Below are 24,569 nucleotides of genomic sequence, written 5' to 3'. Positions count from 1 at the left end.
CCCCCCCCCCCCCCCGATCTGTCTTCTTATTCCCAGCTCTGGGCTCTCCGAGGCCCATGACCCATCAGTTCTGCTAAGACCTCTAAGAGGCCATCCATCAGCAGAGCCGGGCTGCAACCTGGGGATACTCATCAATCACCGGGGGCTACTGTGCATACCCAAGCAGGCTGCAGAAGGTGGGAAAGGCCAAGCAATGTCACTGACTAGGCCAAGTAAGCACTTGCAGTCCAATTTAAACAAGTCAGTGAAATGACAATATAACTGTATTTAGAAATCCTTGAGGTACCATATCTAGCATCTATATGCACATACACACTGCAGGAATGAGATTTTATATTGTGTTTCCAAGTAAAGGAAATCATTGCCAATGATGTTGACAATTAATCTTGTTCATTTGTATCAGTAATGAGCAGCAGGACAGCAATCATGACGAACAGACAAGAGGGATAGAAAGAGCATGTTGGCTCAGGTAGCGATGCGCAGCTGAGTGTTTGCCTGCGAGCCTTGGTTTGAAACTAGACCAGCACTCTCTCACAGAGGCAAATCTCTCAGTTCACCAGAAAGTCATTCAATCACTCCGGTAGTTCGTGAATTGCACATCACAAACCTGATGATATTTTTAAGGAAGGGGAACAAGATGATAAATCGTATGAATGGAAGGACTGCAAGCGGGGCCCACGGTGACGCAAAACAATGCAAGGGACAATGAAAGAGACCCAGGAGAGGTGAGAATTAATCACTCACTTACAGAGGAAAGACGTGATGATGCAACAGAGTAGAAAGAACCAAACATGGGGAGGAAAAGGGAAAGAAAAGTAAAGCTAGTGATTGCGAGACGGGATGCAGGCGCCTGCAGCGAACAGCGTTGCGTGTCACCGACACCTACACAAAGAGGATGCACCGGTGGTTAAAGCTTTTGTCATGTCCATAGAGCAGAGGTTGAACACAGTGGCTGATGCCAGTGCCAGGTGTCCTTTTAACATGGGCACCACTCCCCTGAATGACTGGTTAGAGGAGAGAGCTCGCCGCTGCCACCAACACCCTTCCAATTAAAACCTCCAATTAATCAGAGCTATTTAAAAAGCCCATTCATCCCCGATGGCGGGAAGCGTGCCGACAAGAGAAAAGACAAACTGCGCATCTTTGCCCTGATTTACCTTTTCTCTAAACTGCCCTTTGGCATTGCTGCTATCAGACGCAATCAGAAGAGCATCAGACTTAGAACCTAATAACATGTGTTGTTTGTCATATTTTCTTAGATTTATATCCTTTTTAAGGCAATTATTGTGGACTGGTGTTTCATGACACAAATACATATTCTGTGCTCATAGAATAACTTAACCTTCAGAAGAAATAAAACAAGTTAAGTACATTATGTGTTTTCCCTTGATAAGCAAAAAGGTAGTTTGTGATTAAATTTGAGCATTTTGACACTACATTGACTCATTTAAGAATAAAACACTGTTCACACTAACTACAGAGAATTGTATTGTTGTTACCTATTTAACAGAGTTTATTTTTGTGATGTCATTTCATTTTGTATTACACAAAAATTGGCAACTGTTAATAGTAGCTGTCCTCGAACGTCAAATCCCAACAATTTAGAGATTTTAGACAACGACACATGATACCTGTTACCTAAGGTAAGCAACAAGGGAGCGCAGATCACATGAGATGTGATGGTCACCATCACGGCACACAGAACTGGAGTCATGCAATATCTTGTATCTCTGTCAGAATTTCCCCGAGACCACAAAAGCATTTCATCATTGTCCAAACTTTGTGGAATATAAAAGGAGGTAACACATTTTGGCAGCCTGCATTTTCTCCCTGTGAAAAGAGCTCATTAGCTTGTCTTGCCCTCAATTGAGCTTCCCAGACAGAACTTCCTCTCATGCTGCATACAAATCCACCTCCTTCACCAGGATTGGGACTCCCAAACACTGAACCATAGCCATAACCCTGACCATCTGAAACCTAAATCAAATATAGCCATTTAATTAGTTGAACTTTTGGGGTGCACTGGAGTGCCCGGAGGCATTCTACCCAAAGGGATCAATTCAGGACAGAAACATTGTCTCTAAATGAAAATGTTTGCTTCCCTTATCTCGGGCTAATATATTCCAATAGGTGTATGCACAAAGTGTGCACGATATCCCAAGGGTCAGAAATTCCTCCTGCTTCAGACTTTGTTTTACAAACTACAGGAGGCATGCTCAGATGCAGAAACAGTAAAGTTTAGCAGGTATGTCCCACTATACGGAGAGTGGTACTGTGTTGGTTGGGAGTATTAAAATGCCTCTGTCTTGTGATATTTTACAGACCAATACTCTTCCTATTAACACAATTCGTTTTCATGATGACAGAAATGAGGAAAACCAGACCAAATTGAAAATGAGTTTAATTGTCCGTTTAAACTTGTCTACCCCTTTTACTTTTCTGCTGTTGGTCCATTTAGTTTGGAAATGTCTTCATTCAAATGTCTTGGCAGCCAAATGGCCTCCCTCAGTTTTGCATGAAAAATCGGATCTCTGTGCACACTTATCCAACAAGTACGTGGCAATTTCACAGAGGAGCTATTAAACTCAATCGCCTCCATTAACCTAATATGTGAAATGTCCTGCAACCCAATTAAGAATAATAGGAAATCATACGACTTGGTGTGGACATCTCAGAAGTTTCTTGAATATGAAAAGATACTCAACTCCATTTTTAATAAATTAGTAAAGGTCCCTCATTTTCCGATAAGTAATGCTCTGGGAGAAAATATAACAATAATGTCAGTTTTGAGTTCTGATCATTTTGCTTAACAAGGCATCTGGTCTTATCAACCATTCATTTAATTTTGCAGTCTTTAGTGCTCCAATGTGAAAAGTCAACAACTATCTTTTGACAGTCCTCCCTCCCTCTCTCTCTATTGGGACGTGCTATTCATAGCAATTGTGGTGCCGCCCCAGTGACTGTATGCCTTCCAAAAAAAATTCCACTAATACTATTGGGCCTGTAACATCAGCAAACTTCTTTTTTGGAACACTTTTGCACACCACGCAAACAACTCTAGTGGGCTTGGATGGAAAAGTCCTCCATCGGTGGTTCCCAGTGACATCTCTCAATCAAATAAGTCACTCATAACCCAATTGTAACCAACACTTTAAATATTTGGAATCAGTTTTCCAGACATGGTCAAACAAAAGTCTGCTGACTATTAAGCCCCTTTCCCACTAAACAAAAAACCCACTAACACCCACTAACATCTGTCTTCAGTGGGAAAGGTTACAATCAGCATTCATTCCCAGGACCAATTACTCTGCAGTAGTCACGGGTATTTATCGGCTCCAGCTCCAATCAGCAGTGACGGAAACATGACACCTGGGTGGACTCGCTAACTTTCTTTTTTCTGACAGGATGCCAGGTGACGCATACTGAAGTAAATTATTAATACGATCAAGAGGGATTTGGAGAGACGGATAAGTAAATCCCGCCTCTTCCAGATTAGGCACTTTGTGCAAAATAAATTCCCCAATTTCCCAACCTCCCCTCTTTTCTATCGCTTAATATCCTGGGTTAAAGGGGCTCACTTCAATCATCCATGATTACATTCCTGGTAACCTCAACTTCTTTAGACTCCTTAGGGGCCATCTGGGACCAAGACCTCGGAATTACCATGTCAGATGAGCAGTGGGGACATAGACCTTGTACACACCTCCCATATATGGGCAGAGCACAGTCTACTACAGTGCAAGAGTTAACACAGAGTCCATTTCACCAACACAAGACCAGCCAAGGTATACCCTGACACGATCAATACATGCACCAGATGTAAACAATCACCCACTGATTTTATACCCATTTCAGCCTGCACCCTTTGATACAATTAGTGGGTTCTTAGATAAAGCAGTGGACCCATCACTGTCCTTTTCAGCCACACAACAAGTTGTTGCATTCAGCACTCTGCTTGAGGCATATTCTCCTACATGGACACATCTCTCCCTCCTACTCATAATAGATGGACTCAGGAGATACTGCAGTGTGTTAGGCTTAAGAGGATTAGGTTTGCCCTGAGAGGTTCCCTAAAGACCTTCCATACAAACCGGGCAACTCTTTTCAGAACACATTGACACCCTGGCGATCACTCAGGAAATCAACAAATACATAACTGAGCAGAACACCCAAGTAACTAGGAATTAGTGGGAGTGGGCTGGAGTGGGTTTGGCAATAAATCCGTATGAACACTGTTAACACCGCTGACAATTCTAAGGTTCTAATCTCTGTGCAAAGACCTATAGAGAGATTTAATAAAAAAAACATCTTTTGGCTCATTTCTAACCTATGCTGTCATCACGAGACCCTGCTGTGGTACACCTCTTTATCTTATTCCACTATAAAATGTATTACTTCAACCAGAATTAACCAATACACATGGAAAACAAGTTGTGAAACAAACAGTTTTTGTGAATAAAAGTATCAAGGGCCTTGTTATCTCTTTTTTTCTGTATCAAGAACCTGCAAACATGTTAGATTACTTTGTTGTGGCAGGCAGAGAGAGAAGTCTCCCAGATACTCGCCCTCACCTTAACCACACAAAACCCCAACCCCATTCCAACCACCTCTAACTTTGAGCTATAAGCATGACTATTTTAACTTGATGTATACAAATAATGACTTTTAAATGTATGCATAAAACCAGTGCTTCTGTTTTCTTGCCTCATCTTAAAACAGATTTTGGGCCATTTTGACTACGTCCAGGTTCCAGAAATAAAGTCAGTAAACGTCCGGCTTGAAAACGAAAACAGGTGCATTTCGGTTTGTTTTCCTGCAATTTTGTGATTCACAAAGGACTAAAATGAAGGCACTTCTTTTCCAATTCCACATCTGCCTGTCTTGCCTGTGAAGCCAAATATCATCCAAGCAGGGGATTGTTGCTGCAAAGGCCTGCTGGTGTAAATGCAATACTTAATTGCCTCTGTTGGGATTTCTTCAATTTAACTATAACGTGGAAATTTGATTTGATTTGGGGGTTGGTGTGTAGTCTCAGGTAGAGAATCGGATGACTCAATATTACATTGATCATTATTTACTCGTTATACAGGATTTACTCTGCAGTGATGAAGCTGACGGCGGAGTTTGTGGCAGCGTTGCATTACTCCTGGCTCCGCTGGAGCTCAATACAGGCTTGATGGTGGTAATATAATACGTTTGATTGGTGGAGCTTATCACAGGCTCTTTGGATTCACAAACGCAGAATGCCACCAATGTGGCAATAACAAGCTTCAGCAGAATGGCTGCGAGAAGACAGAAGTAGTAAACAGACTCAAAATTGGCCTCAAGCTGTGCTGCAGGAAAGAACACGAGGCGGTGATTAATCTGAGGGACTTTTATTTATACATCCACAATAAACCTACATCAAAACACTTCACAAAGCAGTTGCAAAAGTTATTCATGAGTTTCATTCTACGTATCACAAACTCTGCACCTGAAATATTAATTATCAAGTGATTGTCCAACTAATCTTGTAAATTGTCTTGTGGAATGGCTTTAATGGTATAGTGAGATTATATACTATTAGACCAAACAGAGCTGCTGAAAAGCTGAAAGGTTTTCCTCCATCTCTCACTTTTTTTCCCCCGCAGCAACTGCTGGAAGATCGAGCTCTTAAATCTTTAATCACCTGTGGTGCAGTATAGGCAGAGAAATAATCGCTTATTTTGTAACAGCAGCACCCACCATCATAAAAGAAGGTATAATATATAGCTAACACTCTTAGGGAGACTGACACAGAACACAGATAGTCAAGTCTCTCCAGAAGATTGTTGTTTATATGTACAGTTTGTATGCCAATAATACCATAATATCCAACTGACCTAAAATAATTGCTAATGATCATCAGGCTGTTGCTCGTTAGTAGATCAGCCATACTAACTTGAAGAGCCTTGAAATGAGGTCAGCCGAGTGGAAGGTGAGCACGTTAGCGGTCTACGATCCCACTAGAATAAAAACACGTACCTAACCACCGCGTGCACATCAGGTCCAACGTCGAGGTTTATCTGCTGGTGCTGGAGGCGTTTCCAAAGGCTCAGTGAATCCACCAGCAACCTAATAACATCACACACTCTCATTGAAGAGTCTCACAACTTTACATTTCTGTAGTGAAACCATACGCAACCTTTTTTTTTGAAGAAAAGGTTTTATTTTTTAATTAAACTAAAAAACAAACGAGCATATATCCATCAATGTTTTAAACGTTTACTCATTTTGACTAAAAAGGAAAGTGGCTTGTTTCATCCCACTAATCTCACACAAAGTGCACAAGTTAATGTTTATTCTTCATCTTTTTCTTCCACAGGAGAAAGCAAACTGATTTTTTTTAGCTAATTTGCCTAAATAGACTATAAATAGATTAGTGAATCAAAGATGATATACCGTGACCATATTAAACATCTTATCTGATTTGAGAGGAGGGGAAAAGACATGACATACAATAATGGAGATGCTATCTGTACAACATTGGTACCTACATCCTCTTGCCAAAACATCTTTCCAGAATGTTCTGCAGGATGTAAGTTCCAAACCATTGAAGCGGCTCCAGTCTAATCCCTGTCGCCAGATGAGAGATAACAGAAGTTGCTAACAAGTATGGTGTTCTGTGACAGCCGAGGTGAAATAATCCCATCTCCGCTGTCTGTTTTAAAAGGGCAATTCTTTAATGACTCACAAAAACTGCTGTTGTACTTCTTTGTACCTCTGTGTGTGTGTTCAAACCTCCAAGCATGTTGCTTTTCTGTCCACGCCCCAGTCATGATGTTACAGCAGGTGGCGAGGAGTGCAACATTCATGAACCCACAGGAGGTACTGCATCAGCTGTCATATTCTCTAATATATGCTATTAAGTGTGGATTTCCCCCTTTAATGTCCCCACCAGGCTGCGCTTGTGTTGCCAGGATGCAGCATTGTCTCCAGCTGTAGGCCGATGCAGGATGTTGGCTGGGTCCAGTATAGCCTCACTGAAACGCTGACCTTTAACGCATCTTGAGACTAAAGGCTTTGCATACAAATGATGATCTGATTCCTCAGTCATTTGACCAGTCAGTCAATGCCACAGCACACCACCGCTGGATCCTCCTTTAGCTGAGCTCTAGCATTTGTCCACATTGACTGTTAATTTCCATTGGAAATATGACGGAATAATTCAGTATAATATTTTTGACCAAGTTCACATCCATTGTCTTCACTCCTCTTCTGTGAATAAGGGGAGTATATGAAAGTGTGGCGCATGCCAATTTGGGGTTATTTAATTAGTCATTGTAAACAGTATGGTTTTGAAGCCAGTGCAATTTAATCGGGTATGCAAATGCTTGGCCTATATTGAACACACGATTATGCAGAGAGCCGTTATCCCACAGAAATGAGGTAACAGTGCCATCTAGTGAGAATGACTTGCATCTACTCTGATCAGTTAATGGAAACAGGCATAGCAATTAATTCTGGGCCCCCTGAGATAGTTGTGTTCTGTGTTCCTCATCTTATTAGATAAAGCTGTTGGGTAAAGTCATCACAAACTTTCTCCCCTGAAACAACGGCAGCCTGAAGAAAAGGAAGCGACACATCCATTGCTGCAATGCAATTTAAATGTATCTGATTAAATAAAAATGAAGAGTTATTAAGTGCGCAGCTTCCTCTTCTTGTACTTACCAATTCTTGAGAAACAGCCATATGTTTCCGAGATGATTTTAAAGACTTTAAAAATACAATTATTGATTTTGTTTCGGTGCCCAAGAGCACCCAGCTTACTAGGAGAGGTTTTGAAATCCAGTTATGAAATGTGTTGAGCTGTGAGCAAAGTTTGGGATATGGGTTGGTGCTATAAACCCTCAAAACATTACAGCTTTTGCCACTAAACTGAAAGTATGAATGCAATTATAAAATTGAAGAACAATGGGTGGGTGTGGACAAATTGTCTTGTGATAGGAAGTAAAACATTGTGGTTTCCTGGATGATTAGAAGATCTAAAACTGTATCCAAGTCATGGAGGAAAAGCCTTTTAGAATAAAAAAAAACCCCAAACCTTCCATCCACCCACTGACTCACTCATTTCCGATTACATGGGGCCACTTTTTCATCACTGTGAAACCACAAAGTCAAGTTTCACGGTTCAGTTAAAAGTGATGCATGCTCACAAGTATAGACTAAACGTCCTGTTGAGCAGAAAATGTATTCAGCGAGTTATTCCAGGGGACAAACTCTACAATGGGTGTCACTGCACTTTAGACGCAACATCTTTCTACAAATTTGACATGGACCAACAGACATGTTTGATTCAAACATTTATTTACAAGTCCAGAAATGACATAACCACTCCTAACTTTGAAGTGTGCTTTACATTTATTAAGAAAACAAAATGTCTTATGAAAATGGTATATACACTATGCTTTTATCCAGAAAGGCACCAAAGACACGAACGGTTATCGCTTCTCGCTGGCAAACATAAAAAACAGGACGTAGCTCGATCTTGAGAAGATTTGAAGCGAATCCAAACAAAAAATATTTAGCAACATTAGAGACGTTTTTCTCTTACAAATGTAACACTCTTTATTTGAATGGTTAAAAAAAAAGCTAATAAGACAAAAGTGGTGTTGCGATAGCTAAAATATATATTATTTATTACATAAATACAATAGTCTTAATGTAGCACATTTTATGTGTGCATTATTTACTCCCTTTTGTGGCTACAGACTGTCCACTAAGTGTGCAAGGGGGGGAAAAACAATGTGAGAACATCCTTAATACAAAATACAAGTTCTGAAATTTGTATTCATAGAACATACATTTGTAATAAATTATTTGAAGTACAATTTTCAAGTTGTAACTATTAGAAAAAGACAGCTATATGTCCGTTACTGTAATAGATTGAAAATGGACTTTGATATGGCTGTGATTGTCTGAACATTAAGAGTGTTTGTACGGTTGTGGACATGTGATTTACCATGACGGGAGAGCCGTCCAACCCTTGTCTCACAAATTGCTAAAATCCAAAAGTGAAGCATGCTCCCCCTAAAAACCTCACTCATCCCCTAGGGACACTCAAGTTCAACCATCAGCAAAGTGACGGTGCCATATATCTCCGCAAGCTATAGTGAAGCTAGAAAGTGGTATGCGGGAGCGAATGAGAACTGCAGGTCCGCTTTTAACTAAATAAAAAGGTAAACTTGTGCGGTAAATTCCTCCTAGGTTTTACTGGTATGAACACTCAGTGTAAAGATGGCAGCAGCACTCATCTTCCTCCTCCTCCTCCTCCTCCTCTTCTTGTTCCTCTCACATTTAGAAGCTAATGCCTCATCCGGCTGTGGGACGAGGCGGACTCTCGTACCGCGATGGCGCCTAAGATCCATGCAACATTGTTAAAGCGAAATCCAAAAATGATTGTGACATGATATCCAAAAGTAAAATAACCTTGCGGTGTAGGCGGCTTAGGTAACTGGGATTACAATAATGTAATGTAAGCCATGAGGAACATGCTGTCAGCACCATTCCTCTGCCCATTTGGGGCGCCTCTCTCATGAAATCAAAGCACCTTATTTGGATCTCCTTCTGCATACACCAGTTGTCCCGCCCATATAGTGCTGCGGCTTCTTTATGATTGGTCCCATGGGAAGAACTGCATATAGTCTGGTGAAGTGACCATTTATTCTTCTCTTGTTCCTCATACGTCTCTCATTTGTTCAGGTTGACGGTGACATAAGATGAAGGTATGTAGCCTTCATCCCCATTGTTCCTACGGACACGGGTCCAGCCGTCCCCTTTGTCCTCCTCTACCACGGACAGCACCTCCCCCTCCTGCATAGATATGGTCCCTTCACTGGCGCCTGGAAGACAGACAAACTATATGCTAGCAAATATTCCTGTACTAGTTTATGCATACAAACACTTTGACTCTTAATATGGTTGTGACCTTGCTCCTTATACAAGTTTAGAAATATTTTCCTCCCAATTTTATTCACAATTATGATATTGACAGAACTACAGGCAGTATTTGCTGATCAGAAGGCAAGTTACTATAATTTTGAAAAATACGTGCACTTCCAAAGGCCGCCGATTTCCAAAGCGATACCCACAGTTCAATGGAAACTGATCTCTTTTTAATTAAGGACACTCACGCGTCCTAGTCCGCTAAAACAGCCTGTGACATACCAGGGAAGCTGTACATGGCTGTGCATTTCCCAATAGGAGCAGTTAGCTCCTCGTCCTCAAAGTCGTCATCAAACTCGGCGTAGATGGCCTGGGAGGGATCAGAAGTGCTTTCATCGGAGTGAGCTCCATCAGTGCTGGAGGGGAAAATACATAGGTTTCCTGTGCAGAGCAGACAACACATCATTGTGCCAAACACACCCATCTATGAGCAGAATTGAGCGTTACCCGAGTACATCGTGAGCTCCGTTGTTGTTGAATGTGTGAGTTTTATAGCGCAAAGTCTCCCCTCGGCCTCCTGCCTCAGCCAGCCAAGTCTACACAGACAAGAGGGACAAAGTGAAAAGGAGAGAAAATATATGAAATATTGTCTATGTGATGCATTTAATGGTCAATATATCAAGTCATGGTCATTTGTATAACCCAAAATGCCACAGTGGGCTCATGACATAATGGTAAACGATGACCTCGTAATATGAATGAACAACAGAGGTCCGGATTACCTCATACTTGTTGAGCTCTCCGCTGAGCCGCTCGATATTCTGCGACGTCTGGCTGATTTGGGATGCCAGACTAGCAGGGTCTCCCATTTGAGGATTTTTCTCATAAACATCTTTCATTTTCCCCAGGGCCTCACTGAAGAGAGGAGAGAGAGAGAGAGCAACAAGGGAGGAAGGGGGGGGAGGGACTTTCAGTAGCAGTTGGTTCCTTGCAGAGCTCAGGGTGAACAATTCAAAACACCCACACAAACACCACAGAGTTATACACACTGATGTGCACGGCATGAATATTACCAGAGGAGTTCTAACAGAGATGGTTTTTAATACGCAGAAGGATATCTGCAGAAACACACACAAACCTCTGATCTACTTCCTTTTGCAGCTCTCTGCTAATTTCCTCGAGTTTTTGTTGTAACCTCTTTCTGCGCTGCTCTGGAGGAAGATGGGCGAAGTCTTCTGTCACCGTAGGCTGCAAGAGTCCACACGAAGGGGCGTGTTAACACTGAACTTTGCCTTACACCGAACAGTTTCATACAAGACAGTAACCATGGGAAATGAACCAAACAAACACCTAAGGAGGAACACAAGACCTGCGGTTTGAGTTCAGCTCAATGACTAAGTAGCAAAACATTATTTTCAAATCTCCTAGTAACACGTTTGTAAGGCTCCTTAATGTAAAGCCAGCTCATGTACAACAGTGAGCTGAACACAGAACCACCACCCATGGGCAAACAATATGATGTAGCACACTCTCATAATGTTATGCTGGCAGATAAACTACAAGTTCAAGACATGAAATCTTGGATGTAAAAGGTGACCCAAGAAAGTGTAGAGACAATTGAGGCCACTTTGAAATTGGTGTCCGCTTGTGCTACCAAGCGTTGCTCCATTACTCCACCACCAGGTGGCCACCTCTTCAATACAAACTCAAGAGGCCTTTTGCAACATAACATGATCGTGGAAGGTGCACATTCGGTCGTTTCAACACAGAAACTACAGGAGTTTCCGGACTTTTGTGAAGGGAATATTATCACAATAACATGAGCTGTTGTAATGGAAAGGTGGCCATTTATATGTGTAACACAACTGAGACCCCCCCCCACACCAGTTGTGTTGTCCATATTACCGTGATCCTCTCTGGAGTAGTAAACCTCTGAGGGAAAGAAAAACAGTATGTGTATAGAAAATATCTTTAAATGTGGTTCTTACTTTTGCGCACTAAAAATATGCTGTTACATGTTTAAAACATGTTCAAATTAGAATACTAAAGAACCATGTATGAGATCTATGCTACATGTTTATGTTTTGAAAATGTTAATTGTCATCTAAGGGATTCAGCCATTCTTGCAAAAGCGGGAACACAGGATGATGTGTGAGCCCTGATAAGTGGAGGTCTCCTGAAACCCCAACGGTCTCCTCTAATGACTCACCGATCTCCTGAGTGTCCGGAAGGAAGAGATTCTGGGTTTGACTGTCTTATTGATCTCCTTCAAACAGTACGACAGGGGGTCCCGGCCAAACTTGGGGGAAGGGGGTCCGTTAGCGGGCGAAGGGGCGGGGGGTGACGAGAAAGGCGAGAGCGTGGAGGGAGAGAGCTGGGGTGGGGGCGAGACCCAAAGTACCAGCACCCAAGCATGAGGTATGCAGGCAGTGTTCAGGATGGGGGAGAGGGGGATGGATGGAAAGAAAAAACAGAGGGGAGACGGGGAAGACAAAAACAACAAGGTGACAAGGGAAATAAAAAAAAAAAGACACCATCAACAATTTAAAGCACACCACAAAGCCAGGAAGACAACACAGGAGCAAACCCAGCACACTCGCCCAGAGAGCATGAAAGCACACACCTGTCTCTTTGGCTCCCATCAACACACCGATTAAAAAAAATGGAATTAAATACAAAAGCAAAACAGCAAGCAAGCAACCACAGCTCCCACACCACAGCCACAGCAGCCAGACACCTGTAGTCAAACTGGAGCCAGGATGAAGGGTGCTGAGCCGCAGAGGGGAACTGGGGCAGGCCAAGTTTCAAGTGCTAAAAGAAAATGTTAAATTATTTTCATAGTTTTATCCAACCCATGATGGGTGAAATAATACGAGTTCAGGATATTTTACTCCCTGGCCTCATTATAGAGATATGGTGACACTGCAAAGAAACTAAATCCATCATATTACTACTTACATGGAGGTGAAGATGAAAATTTTAAATATTACCCAAATTGTTATTACTGTACTGTAATAAGAATATTAATCGCTTTTCTATTAAACCGTTTTCAGAGTTTGGGTCTTTTTGGTCGCAGCCTTCCAGTGTACAGTGAACATTTCAGAAATAATGGCCAAAACTATGAAAATAAGACCAATTTTATAAAGAAAAAAACATTCTTTAAGCCACATTAGCCAACTCAATCATTAGGATTCTGTGCAAAAATGGATGTTCACAGCTCAACCTGTGCTATCCTTTGAGTCTGACCTACATAGATAAAATACCAATTCATATATCATTGCAGTTGTTAAATAGCCTGCTTAATTACCACAGTGTCATTTGTGCATATAGATTGTTTTGGCCTTGAAGGCTGCCTTGTATGACCTCTTAGAAAGGGGTTAAGTTGAAAACATGCCTGGTAGGAAACTACAGTAATACCTGTCAGTGTCAGCTGTACAGCACGCCTAAGTGGTAAGGTGGGGGTGGGATCTATTAGCTAAATTACACAGGAGGCTGATGTCTTCTAGTCTTCAATAGTGAATGTCAAAAACAGCCCTATAACAAGGTCCCTTGTGTAAATACTGAGAGCTGGAAGGATAGCGCTATCATTATGTGAACATCTACTGGGTATGTGCTACTTTTCTTGAGAGTTATGGCGGTCTAAGTACAGGAGAGCAGCTGAGAGTGGGAGTGTTTAAGGGCCAAACACAAACCAAAAGCTCACTCAAGCCAATAGTCAGCCTCCTATTCATACTGCTCTGCAGGCCTGATTGGGAGAGCATGACTGGTGACACAGAGCAGTGTGCACCACACATACACATAGCAGGAAGAGCGCACAGCAGAGCCCAGCCTGTGTAAGACATGCAGAGAGAGGAGAAGCACTGAACAAGCAAACACTGCAGGGAAGAAAGAGGGGATCATTTAGTGCTGGTGCAGGAGGAGGGGGAGGGGAGGGGGGGTGGTCAGCTATCACCAGCCCAATTTTGGACACCAGCAAGAGTGCTCCTTTGAGATAAGATCCATGATTTGCAGCGAGTGAGGCTCTCAAATAGATTCTCATGGCCAAATACAAAAAAAAAAACCCCAATTATCTATGGCAGGCATGTGTGTGTGTGTGGTTGGACCTGATCCGATTTGTTTGACCTGGCAAAACCTGGCGCCATCCCGATTGTTGTTACAAAAATCGTATTGTGAAGAGAGACATAATGCCAGGTTCTGGGCAGCATAATAGAAGCAGTGTGTTTGTGGATGCCTGTAGAGGAAAATGCAATGTTGTTTGGGCCCCGTGCTGATGAAAGCACAAGCACAGCAGAATGCTGACTGCCAGTTGACCTATTGGAAACCACGCTGCAGAAGGAGTGAGGGAGTGTAAGGGGGGGGGGGGGGGGCAAGGTTTTTGCACTCACAGTCAGGGACAAAGTCATGCAAAAGTCCAGTTCTAGAGGTGTTGGTGTGGGTATGAGTTCACGTGTAACATAATGACAGGTTCATGCATTATTATTCCTAGCCTTAGAGATGAGAAGGTTGTGTTTTAGTGTGTGTGCCACAACCACAGGTCCATCATGAGTGCTCTCTGCAGAGGGGACTTCCTGGCTCCTTCCTGTTGGCTCTGTGGCTCAAACACTAAACATTGAAGTGCAAGGAGTCACCCACTAATCCCCACCGACTGCCCACCTGCAGATTTTCAAATCTGCTGTCGTTGATCATTGATGGAGAGGATCGCTGGTACATTCATTGCACAATTACCACAATGCAAAAAGAAACATCTCTTCTAGTGAGAGGCCTAGGCATTAGGATATATCAGCCTAATGTGGAATGTCCTACCTTACTCTTTTTGCTGAAAAGCCAAAAGTTTTTGCTCCTGTTCTTTCCCAGAAGGTCCATGGGGCCTTTAGGCGTGCCCAGACTGCTGTCGGAAGAGGCTCGGTTGATGCCCTGACTGTAGTCCTCAAACTCCACATCTCCAGGACGTTCAAAGCCTGACTTGTTCTGCTCTATTACAACCATGGAGTCCTGCATTAGATACATGGATAAGAGCAATCAAAAGTTATTTTCAAACAGATGCGCAGTTAAAACAAATTGGCTGCATGAAGGCATGTTGCACGAAAAAAAAAAAAAAAAAAAAAAAAAAAAAATCAATTCAGCATTTTGTTTTGAGACCAACTCACATTTCTCTCATTAACATTAGTGCCGGCTTTAGTAACGCCTTCCAGGCACTTGCCAATGATAGGCATCACATGCTTCTCTGTGTCTGAGAACAAGATGTAGCCTTGCGCTAACTTCCGTACTCGCCTCTCATCCAGATCCTGCAATTTCTAGTGAACACACAGAAACAGATGCTTAGACACAGACGCCATCAGGGCTGAGACAATAAACAAGACAGTCTCCATATTGCAATGTGCCTCTCAATGTCAAGCAAGACGTTTAGTTATTTATGATTGTCAAAATATATTTGTTAATGCTCTGATGAAAGCTTCAAAGTCAGAACTTAATCATGTGAATAGGTGAAACCACATTAATTGATATAACTAAGGAGTTCTTCGATGGTTTTGAGTCAATATGCGAGTGCACCTTTCATTTATGTTGTTGTTGTTCAGAAATCTTAAGTTCTAAATGTCAGCATAAATTGGCTAAATGCTAATTTTCCATTGTGCTTGTATCATTTCAAGTTTTTATAGAGCAAAAAAATCTGTTTATCTATATTTTAGCAAACTAATAGCAGTTATTACTGTCCCATATGTTATCAATTCAAAAAAAAGTAACAGTCACATGTTGCCAAATGTAATTGACTTACATTGAAAATGAGTGGCATGTCATTAAAATAGAACTGGTTCTGCTCCTTGTTGTACTTCTGGAGCTGAGCAGCGTAGTCGTTCTTACACTCCTCCGCTACGTGTGATCTCATATGAGCTTGCTGTTTGGCCTGGAACCACACAGACAGACAGACAAACAGGTTAACCAAGTGGATCTGATTCTACTTTGTATTATGGTAAACAGTCCTTAAAATGAACTGTTTCATTTCCCCCCTCGTTACTTTTTCAACGTCCGCCTTCGTGGCATTGATGTCTTGATCAGTCTTCTCGGCGTACTGTGCCGTGCGCTCCGCTTCTCTCCATTCTCTTTCAAAGCGCTTTTTACTCTGGTGTGCAGAAAGAAAGGACAGATGGAGAGAAACAGAGAAAGACCATGTTCACTTCAATCAGGTTTTACTATTACATAGATCATCTCCATTCATAACTTCGTGGGTAAGATCTTGGATTGATGACAGGCGCCTAAAATAGGAAACTGCTTTCCATACTGTCCATCTGCTTTTACTATCGACAAATATAGACACCTGACCAGCCACACTGAACATGCAGCCATTTGCCTACAGTCTTTCCTGTCTTACATAATGGACCCAACACAAAGGACAAGAGGGACTCTATATCTAACAGCTTAGCTAATGTCAATTAAAAACGTAATCATGAAACATAAGGAATGATGGACGCCTCTTCAGGAAAAAAATGTATTTTATAAAATCTTTTAGAAGTCTGTGTTTAGACTTACACTGTCGAGCTGCTTGTAGGTGCTTTCCAAACTTTGCTGGGCCCTCTTGGCCTCCATCAGATACTGCAGACATTCATAAAAATAGGCCGAGTGAGAAGAGGGGAGGGGAGGCGGGTCAGATGACAGACAGCCATGTGCAGGGGCAGACAGTGAATAAACAATGACCTCCTGAAGCAGCACAACATAGCAGACAAGAAAACAAATACCAGTGTGTCTGCTTGAGACATCACGTCTGCAGTGAGAGCCTGTACACGGCTGCAGTGTTCCGCAATCCAAATGGGACAGGGCCAATGCATTCCTCACACAGAAATGGCACACTAGCGCTCCCGAGCATGCCTCCCCCTGGAGACACGAAGCAAGGCTTCCTTCCTGCCACAACAGTGAGTTCTCCACTAGTTTAAATCTCCCTCTATTCTCCTCCCACCCTTTAGAGCACACTCCTCCTCAGCTGTGTGTGCTGCAGACTCCTGCTGAAAATCTCATTTGGTATGTTCTCTGCTGCTGAACATGGGGCTGCAGGCACATCCTAGTAAATAAAGACCTGCAATGACAAGTACTTCATTTGAAACTATTTTGATGATTGACATATCATTAAAATGGTTTCACTGGAACCCGGGCGCCCTCAGGTGAGCTACTGGGGTGCTTCATTTAAACCTTTTTTCAGCAAAAATGCAAATTCTACATTATTCTGAACATGACAATATTCTGATTTTGATATGGCTCATGTAAACATGATATTCAGCATCAGGCCTTATTACGAATGGAACATTTTCCGATTAAGACATAATGGAAATGCCGCTTTAACCAGGTTTTAGGAGCATTCTTTGGACATGTATACAGCGCACATTAGGAATACGCGTCTTAATGGGGTTTTTAACGGCACTTTGTGACACACAGCCTCTTTCCTGTTTACGACCAGCTCTGTGTGTTCTACACACACCATCTTGCCAACAGTTTGCAAAGCTGGAGTAGAGATGCATGCCCAAAAGAAAAGCTCACATTTATGGTTGGGAGGAGAAGCACACCTACTTTAAAGTATTATGAAGGACTTGGATATCAACAGGTTTCTGAATATGCAAATGTCACCTTTTCAAGAAGGCGGTTGAAGGAATGAAAGAGGGAGGTTATGTTCGCACAGTCGAGCAAGTCTGCAACCTGTTTTGACGTAAAGAAGCAAAATGGTGCAAGCGGCTCCTGCCGTTCCACTCCTCCATGTTTTACGTGAATCGGACTATGCACGGCTGCATGTAAACGGGAATACAAGTGGAATATTCATTTCCATCAGCTGTGTAAACAGCTTATTAGGAACATTGTCTTTTTCTGAAAGACAACCTCGGGCTCTAGGATGTGGTGATGGGCATATTTTATATATTATATTCAATGAATCTGTTGATTATGATATGCATACATCATATATCATAATCGACAGATGAATCGAATATTGAAAAATTGTAAGTAGCACCCCTAATACACTCAATGAAACTCAATCACTGTATCAAAGTAAAGCAACGTCCCAAAACCCTATCACAACAGAGTAGACAAGCTGAGGATGAAGGTGTTTGAGGGTAAACAACAGGGCCGTGGAGAAAATAAATGTAAACATTTAGTCCCCAACACACCATTCTACCTGTGACAACATTACACGATTTATTTGGTATACTCGCAGCTGCAAAGATGGACCTCAACCAGACTGACACGATGCACTCCTGGTCGGCTCACCGTCTTTCGTTCCTGCTTGAGGTCTTGCAGGTACTTTGTGAGATCGATGCAAATGTTCATCATCATGTTCTCGGCAATGAGCTCTCGCTGGCCCGCGTAGTCGTTCATCTCATTCAGCACGTCCAAAAAGGACTGGTAGCTGGAAAACCTACCGTTCAAAGAGGAGGAGAGAGGAAAGGGTGGAGAAATGAAAACACAGCGATGGGACCGCTGATAAGATAATATGATGCAAACGCAGGCTCGGAGACACGTCAGCATTGGGACAAGTCATGATGAGAAGGCCATGACTTCCTTCTTCCCGCTTCATTCTAGGGGTATTTAAATGGCTCCAACAGCAGTCACACACTGCAGCATGTATGACACTAATGGCGAGGTGATTTCTAGCCCTTTGAAATGTGATATTAGTTGCAGGCCAGTTCTGTTTTTGTTAGTTAGTTAGTTCCCTGAGTGAGAGCTTAACCACCTCTTATGGCCAGGGTGTGAATCCCAATCGACTCAGTAAGCACCATTCTAGCCAACATTGTTTTACAGCTAAATGTAATTCCTTAATAAAGAAAAAATAAATCTAGAAGTTTCCTTTGAAGGTATAATTTGAAATGGCTCACCTGCAATCAGGTTCATCTTTGCCGCTTCGTTTCAGGTTATATTTCTTTGAAAGGTTCCTGTGGACAGTGAAAGTGCATCAAAGGAATGGGGAAACAAACACTCGATACATTCTCAAAGGGTAAAAGATGGGTGACGGCTGAAGAAAGCCCACTCAAATTAAACTATTATTATGCAACCACTGGCCGTTTTATACAGTTGAATCAAAAACAGCAGTCCTCTGTGAACATCTTAAAATAGCTTTTCTTCCTTCTTTTACTCTCTCTCTCTCCATGACCACATCCTGTCTATCATGTGCCAGTCTGCTCCCACTTCCTCTCCTCTCCAGCAAAGCTCAGCACTACAGCAGATGTGGGCCTGGAGACAACCGGGAGAGGGAGCACACTGCAGCTGGAGAATGAGGCCAGTGTTTCAGAGACAAAGTTAGATTCTGTACCAAAGTAGTCATAAGACCCCACAAACATTTCATAAACAGCCTTTCAACATGCACCCATGACACACACACAAATCATTTGAGGCAGAAAGCACAGGGGGGGGGGGGGGGGGGGACCTCAGTTGTTTGGCGTAGTTTTGCTCAATCTCTGTCCTCTCCTTCACAAATTTCACATACTTGTCCACCAGCTCCAGGCCAGACTGTGTGTGCTTTTCAATGATGTCATATTGGTCCTGGGGAACGAAGCACGAGAGACAAATAAGGAAAAGACATTCAGGAAACACTCCGCCGGTCAGGATACGGAACATGTGTTAGCTTTAAATCACAGGGCACACGCGCTTGTAAAGAGAGAGGACAGTTGAAGGAAACGCGGGGTCACAATGAAGGAAGAGGGCAGGAACAATCAGGGGCTGTTCTGATACACAGCCTGAGAGCAATGTGACATATTACATCAAATGAGCTTTACATAGTTATTCTAGCTATTTTACCCACTCCATGACTGGTTTCAAAACCACAAACCCCTCTGGCATAGTGAAACTGAATTTGCTGAGACTTCCTTTTCGAATTGTAGAGTATGAGGGAGGTATATTGTGTTTCTCTTCTTCTTTGGCTCCTTATTGGGTTAAGCACTTTATGACACCTTCGAGTTCAGACAAGTCTGTTAAGTGTGAGAGATCCAATGTTCTCTCACTCTACACAACACCCACAAGCTGTCTCTGCTGGTGTCTTTAGTGCTGAGGAGGGGAGGGAGGGGAGGGGAGGGGGCATGCTGAGAGGGGATTCCTAACAAGTTGGGCCTTGTTTTTCCAAAAAACCCTTCCTGGCCTTCGGGTAAAACAAAAGAGGCAAACCCCAAATGATTGAGACAAGGTCTCGCTTAATCACAGAACACAGTTAAAGGTTAAGGCAGAGGCAATCCATCACTACAATAACATGTAACCAACAGGCAGCGCTAGGGGCTTGATTCTGAGTCATTCATAATGACTGTCAATAAAGCCAACTTGCAACTACAGATTTTCTTCTGAGATGTGGAAAGAAAATTTGACCTGCGAGAGAGAAGAATAGTAGTAACATAACCAAATGGGAGGGTTTTAGGGCACTGCTTTGTTTAAATACAGAATATATATATATATATATAGATAGAGATAGAGATAGAGATAGATAGATAGATATATATATATATATATATATCAATGATTTAAACTAGCAGTAGTTGTCTGCATGCATGTCCAGCCTCACCACATCAACAGAGCACAAGACTGAGGCTGCAATTATCTACACTGACCATTAGGCATGGGACCATATGGAGATTTAATGTCAGTTATCCTGGACAAAATAAACACACAGATGCGTTACATTATGAATATGAAAGAAAGTTTAAAATAGCATTAAAATTGTGGCCAAGGCGGAACAGCACAGCACCAGGTTAACTGGGAAAGATCAGAATTTTTTGAGTTGTTGATTATAGCTAGTTGACCGCATGGCCAAGAGGCTAGATAGCAGGATGAAAAGTTTCAAACTGCACTCGTCTCGTGATACAGGACTTTTGCATACATAAGTCTATTAATTGCATATTCCGTTTCAAGACTGCCGAGCGTGCAAAAAAGGTCAACAACTACTGTGGAGACTGATGGGGAGGTCTGAAATTGTTAGGCAAGCTGTTGTGGGTGGAGCGTAAGTTGGGAGGTCCCCAAACCAGTGTTTTGTCTCCCACTTCAAGTATCTGCCAATACTGGGTCCAGCCTATTCTCATTACAAGGGCATCAAATACCGACGCTTCCGATACAGACCCACAACACACCATTTAATGTCTGTAGGATGCCAAGAACTTCTGCATGAAGATGAAATGTCCTGCTGTCTTTTAATAGTTTGCCATCCTTTAATGGTCTTTAAGAGGTACCCATACCCGATTAGGACGTAGTGTTGAATCATCATCATAGCTGTAATAAACAAATCTTTTTTGGGAAAGTCATAAAATGACCTGATGCCTTTCTAGAATTAGCAGGAATGTTGTGAAGAAGTTGTGTCCCAGTGTGGTGCCAAAACACTGTGATTCACCCATTGTTGAATATACAGTTTGCTGACAACACAGCTGAAGAGACACAAAAACAAACATTTATAAAACTATGAAAAATGGCTGAAACACAACAAATATTAGTTTTTTTTAATCTACTAGATCTCCTGAAACAAACTAATCAATTCTCATGCTGAATGACTTGTTTCCAAGGAACTTATGAGCGTAACTCTGGTAAACACAAGATTTAAAGCGGTGCTTTATGTGATAATTCCGTTTTACAGATCTGTCGATTAAATCAACCGATCACTTAAATCGACAAACTCGTACGAGCGTTAGTCGACTGAGAAGTTCTTTGTTCTTTGGTGTGTCGGCTGTTCTTTCTATATACAGTACGTACATCACATGTTTCTCTGGTTGAGAGCGGCATTTTTGGAGAAGAATGAGCCTTGGGTGAACTCATAACTACGTGCTCTTTTAGAAACGGCAGGAAAAAAAATAGCAAATGATCGTCTCTCTAAATGAACTGTGACTGCTTAACTCAAAACAAGAGTGCTCCAATTAGAGAAAAGCCAACCTCATTAAACTGTCTTCAAACCACACCGCTTTCAAGGACATAATCATTGTCTCGTCAAACACCAGTGGCTGTCACATATCTACTGCGATTGATAACCATTTAAAGCCAGAGTGTGAATTATCTTTATAGGTCCCCATAGACTGGGTTTGTACTGAGCACATTTCTTTATAAATCACAAACGGTTTGTGTATGAAACTACTGACAACTTTCAAATGGTCATGATTTTGATTGAACAGTAAATATCATGTTTCTGGTAAACATCCTATCTAATTATTACTTCCTTCCATTCGTGTACATATGATTTAGACATTTTGAGTAGCTTTTACATATTGTGACGCACTCCTGAGGGACATTTAGTAGCATCCAACATGTCTCTTTACACTCCATCTTACAACCTTTCCAGTAATACCAGACAGAAAGCATGGCATCCAGTGAATGCCACATAACTTCAGAAAGTTGCCGACCTACAAGGCTTGGGTGGATGTTTCAGCGCTGAGTCACCCTGTCTTCTAAATATCCGGGGCCCTGTGGTTCTCAGGATTGGCCTGGTAGCACTCACCATCACGGCTAATGCTTTAGACACTTAGATCTTGCGCTCTGCAAACTCGTGCCTTAAAATAGCCTTTGGATTAACAACAATCAGGGGACAGATGCCATTGAGCTGACTTGACCCCAAGGGACCAAAACATTAACACAATTATGCCCGCAGGGCTTTGTTTAACCAGACAAGGCGAGGCTACAGCCCAATACAAAAACCTGTGAGTCAGATCATATGTATTTTATATTGCCTGAAGAAAGAGTGCAGTGAAACAAGTTGATGCAATGAACAGGAAAGATACCGAGACAGAGGCTCTGATTATTACTGGGGTACGGATGTTTCTCGGACTCAATCAAAGTAGGGCAGAACTAATTAGACTGTTGCACCAGCAGCAGCACGTAGGATTGGAAAAGGGACAGGGGAAGAGGCCTAGGGGGAGACTCTGGAATGAGGTCACAACCTCCCATCGTTGCAATGCTCCATTTTACATATTCAGGTTTCCTGAGAATGTGCATGTGGGAGTGTGGCTTCATTGCCATGGCACAGTCATCAAGTTGATATGTTATATGGTGGGATTTTCAACAGGGTTTGTTTAGATTCTGGAGAGTGTCACTGTGAGCAGGAAATGGCTCACAGTGTACTTTCTTTTTTTTTTTTTTTTTTTACAGACTGCAGCACCCAGATTTGTTTTGACCTGGAAAACAGCCCTCATCTGTTAAAAACTACCTGCTGATGAAGCACTCGGTTTTGTTTATGTCTACATCGGTCAGCCCAATAAAAAACAAAGGAATCCATCTGTATAAGCACTCAATCCAACAAATCACGCCTAAAATCAAGATCTCCTGAAATCAGCGCACTGTTTGCTGAATAAATAATCATGCTGCTCTCAGGTGGGCACACGAGGAGGCACCTCATCAGCGATGAAGCTTGTCGTCAAGGCAAATGACAGCATCGGATTTCATCGCTATGGAAGCAAGGAGTGCCAGACTGTAAACAGTGAGACGTCCCACTGGGTACAACCCACCTCAGCACACTTCAATATGCTGAATAAATAGCATTCTGACACAATTTTCACCCTGGCATTACAATGCATAGTCAACATTACAAGAGTGGCCTATGTGTATGAAGATTCTCAGTCATACAGGACATATGATATCTAGACATTGGACTTGTTCAAGCTGCTTTTGATTTAGGGCTTCTATATATGATCAGCAGCATATATGTATGTCTGAAATTAGGCAGCAATGCAACACTAAGTTTTGAATTTAACCAACTTTACAGCTGTTTGCCTCGTGCACTGCAGATGTCCCTTAATTGAAACACTGTGGAGTAGCACAGTGAAACAAAAAAAAAAAGATCCAAACAAAAGCCAGACATCCAAATCCATGTGGATCCAAGACTAGACTGTCTCACTGTCCACAAGAGCAACATGTCGGTGTGTGGGCTTCAGCTCACCCACTCTTTGTCTCAACTACGAAACGCTCAAGAAAACTGTCCGCAGAAGGACCCCCGCGGTTCATGCATGCACAGTTTTGCAGCGTTTCGCCACTTCTTCTTCTGAAATATCCCCTCACCACAGCAGGACGCCCAGCGTTACGCTGACTTTGTCAGCGAGCTCGCACTGTCTCCATCTTGACAACCGTAAAGCAAGCCAGATGACGGACTCACCCAAAGCTCTGTGCCCCAGTCCATGTTCAGCTTGTCGGCCAAGCTGTCTGCCGATCCCCGAATACAAAGAACTTCTCCAAAGTTATCCAGCAGCTCGGGGGACGGGGCCCTGGCAAAGTACGAGCCCGATAAATAAGTCGTGGCCACGCGACGCAGTCCGGTTTTGAATGCCTCAATAAATAATGCAAAGAAGCATCGTAATTAGTTGGTTAAATAAGGCTGGAAGTCGTTATTCTAGGTTGTCCAAATATGTTTCATAGCGAAGGAAAGAGGGATAAACTAGCTTTCATATACGCGTCACTCCCAAATCCTAAGTCTTAAAGGGGCAGTGCACTGAACCACAGGCGACTCTTCCCAGAGGAGCGTGCTGCATCCTGGCAGTTTGTGTTGTTTTACTTACATGATGCTTTTGGTTAATTTTTAAGTGTCCTTGAGCAAGGCATTGAGCCGAAGGAGCTGTGTGCTGTCCTGATACAGCATCCTAAAATTCATTATCACACATTGCATCTTCATAAACGGATGATCTGACACGCTGACTGACGCTACTGGAAGCTTTTGTTATTAAAACATGAATGAGGTTTAACTGACT

The 24,569-nt window shown here is 42.4% G+C and overlaps 1 protein-coding gene across 4 annotated transcripts; it reads right to left on the bottom strand.

Annotated features, from left to right (window-relative positions):
- Positions 1-8,308: 8,308 nt before the first annotated feature.
- trip10a (thyroid hormone receptor interactor 10a) lies at positions 8,309-24,563 on the bottom strand. Of its 4 annotated transcripts, XM_031867853.1 has the most exons (16): positions 23,981-24,563; positions 19,301-19,416; positions 18,753-18,809; positions 18,148-18,295; positions 16,429-16,491; positions 15,917-16,021; positions 15,677-15,805; positions 15,051-15,197; positions 14,707-14,895; positions 12,113-12,277; positions 11,809-11,835; positions 11,042-11,151; positions 10,686-10,818; positions 10,411-10,499; positions 10,186-10,319; positions 8,309-9,860 (listed from the first exon to the last, which is right to left on the bottom strand). In XM_031867853.1, the coding sequence occupies exons 1-16, from the start codon at positions 24,002-24,004 to the stop codon at positions 9,709-9,711; spliced, it is 1,788 nt and encodes a 595-aa protein (XP_031723713.1). In that variant the 5' UTR covers positions 24,005-24,563; the 3' UTR covers positions 8,309-9,708. The 4 variants fall into 4 exon arrangements, with proteins under 4 accessions (XP_031723713.1, XP_031723714.1, XP_031723716.1 ...); XM_031867854.1 differs by lacking the exon at positions 11,809-11,835; XM_031867856.1 differs by lacking the exon at positions 23,981-24,563 and having other exon boundaries at positions 18,753-19,140; positions 19,301-19,356.
- Positions 24,564-24,569: the final 6 nt, after the last annotated feature.

The sequence above is a fragment of the Anarrhichthys ocellatus genome, unplaced genomic scaffold (genome assembly GCF_004355925.1).
Source record: "Anarrhichthys ocellatus isolate YVR2014 unplaced genomic scaffold, GSC_Weel_1.0 scaffold40, whole genome shotgun sequence".
In the NCBI taxonomy this organism is placed as follows: domain Eukaryota; kingdom Metazoa; phylum Chordata; class Actinopteri; order Perciformes; family Anarhichadidae; genus Anarrhichthys; species Anarrhichthys ocellatus.
The sequence above is the reverse complement of the archived record's forward strand: the minus strand, read 5'-3'. Positions and strand labels throughout refer to the sequence as shown.

Bases quoted from the DNA above. Each gene is read 5' to 3' on its own strand.
- trip10a (XM_031867853.1), bottom strand. From the start codon at position 24,004: ATGGACTGGGGCACAGAGCTTTGG. The intron at 10,500-10,685 runs GTAATCCGGACC...TTGTCTGTGTAG, and splicing joins GAGAGCTCAACAAGTATGAG to ACTTGGCTGGCTGAGGCAGG. The intron at 9,861-10,185 runs GTATGTCACAGG...TCTGTCTTCCAG, and splicing joins AGCCATGTACAGCTTCCCTG to GCGCCAGTGAAGGGACCATA.